The sequence below is a fragment of the Sinocyclocheilus grahami genome, unplaced genomic scaffold (genome assembly GCF_001515645.1).
Source record: "Sinocyclocheilus grahami isolate Dianchi unplaced genomic scaffold, SAMN03320097.WGS_v1.1 scaffold661.1, whole genome shotgun sequence".
NCBI classification, from domain to species: Eukaryota; Metazoa; Chordata; class Actinopteri; order Cypriniformes; family Cyprinidae; genus Sinocyclocheilus; species Sinocyclocheilus grahami.
Window position 1 is genome coordinate 378,154 of NW_015505840.1, and position 1,673 is coordinate 379,826.

General features: G+C 31.9%; 1 protein-coding gene across 1 annotated transcript in view; it reads right to left on the reverse strand.

The window, feature by feature from the left end:
* Window positions 1–189, reverse strand: part of farsb (phenylalanyl-tRNA synthetase subunit beta) — a 15,953-nt gene extending 15,764 nt beyond the window's left edge. The window contains exon 1 of the mRNA XM_016242521.1: window positions 105–189. Coding sequence (XP_016098007.1) covers window positions 105–162 — 58 coding nt within the window. The 5' untranslated portion in view covers window positions 163–189. The remainder of the gene's footprint in view (window positions 1–104) is intronic.
* Window positions 190–1,673: the final 1,484 nt, after the last annotated feature.

Genomic DNA, 1,673 nt, shown 5'->3' on the forward strand with positions numbered 1-1,673 from the left:
CACACACACACACACACACACACACACACACACACACACACACACACACAGAGAACACAGTGAACGCACTCAGCCTGTAAAACACATAAATGTGAAACACTTACTGTATTTTTGTCCCAGAGCTTCAAAGAGCAGATCTCTCTTCACGCTGACTGTCGGCATGATCGCAGCTGATCACCGGAACACTACATTTCAAAATAAAAGCCCACATTCAACAGCACGGAAAAGTCCTATATTTACAAAATAAAAGTCCCAACCGGAAACTTGAATATTTACGTTGACATGGCATACTTATCCCCTTAAATTTGGAAGAGATTCTTTAAAAATTTGAATTCGTGTTTATTTTATATGACGGACATTTCTTGGGATATTTATTTATATATTTATTTATTTACAAAAATATTCGGGAGGGGGATACTGCCATATTTCTGAGTTTAAATAAATAAATAAATACATACATACACTTTGGGATCAGTAAGATTTTTTACGTGTTTTAAAGAAGTCTCTTCTGTTCATCATGGGCTGCATTTATTTGACCACAAATGCAGAAAAAACAGTAATATTGTAAAATATTATTACCATTTAAAATAACGGTTTTCTATTTTAATATATTTTAAAATATAATTTATTTCTGTGATCATTACTCCAGTCTTCAGTTTCACATGATCTTCAGAAATCATTCTAATATGCTGCTTTATTATCAGTGCTGGAAACGGTTTTGCTGCTTAATATTTTTTTGGAAACTGTGATACTTTTTTCAGGATTATTTGATGAATAGAGTTAAAAAGAACAGCATTTATTTAAAATAGAAATATTTTCCAACAATATAAGTATTTATTATCACTTTACTATCACAAGAAATGCTTTTATTCAGCAAGGATGTGTTAAACTGATAAAGTTTGTAAAAAAAAGAAAAGAAAGAAGAAAAGAAAGAAAGAAAGAGAAAAATACTGTTCCCAAACATTTGAACGGTAGTATATATTGTTACAAAAGATTTCTATTTTAAATAAATGCTGTTCGTTTTTAATTTATTCATCAAATAATCCTGAAAAAGTATCACAGGTTAAAAAATATATATTAAGCAGCAAAACTGTTTCCAATATTGATAATAAATCAGCATATTAGAATGATTTCTGAAGGATCATGTGACACTGAAGACTGGAGTAATGATGCTGAAAATTCAGCTTTGATCACAGAAATAAATTATATTTTAAAGTATATTAAAATAGAAAAACATTATTTTAAATTGCAATAATATTTCACAATATCGCTGTTTTTCTGTATTTCTGATCAAATAAATGCAGGCATGATGAGCAGAAGAGACTTCTAAATTCTTAGTTATCTGAAGATAACAGGATTAGAAAGCAGAATTTAAATTTCATAATAATACTACCTGTTGGTTTATTTATTTATGGAATTTTTTTTCTCTCCCTCTTTCCCGTTAATGCTTTACACTCCAGTCCAGTTGGTCTGCAACAGCTGGAGTTAAAAATCATCATATGTGTTCTACTGAAGAAACAAAGTCACCTACATCTTGGATGCCCTGGGGGTAAGCAGATAAACATCAAATTTTCATTTTTGGGTGAACTATCCCTTTAAAGCACATTACGAGTGTCGCTGCAGTTGTCCTCCGCTCCGCGGCGCGGCGCTCTCTCCCCGCGCGATCATCACGC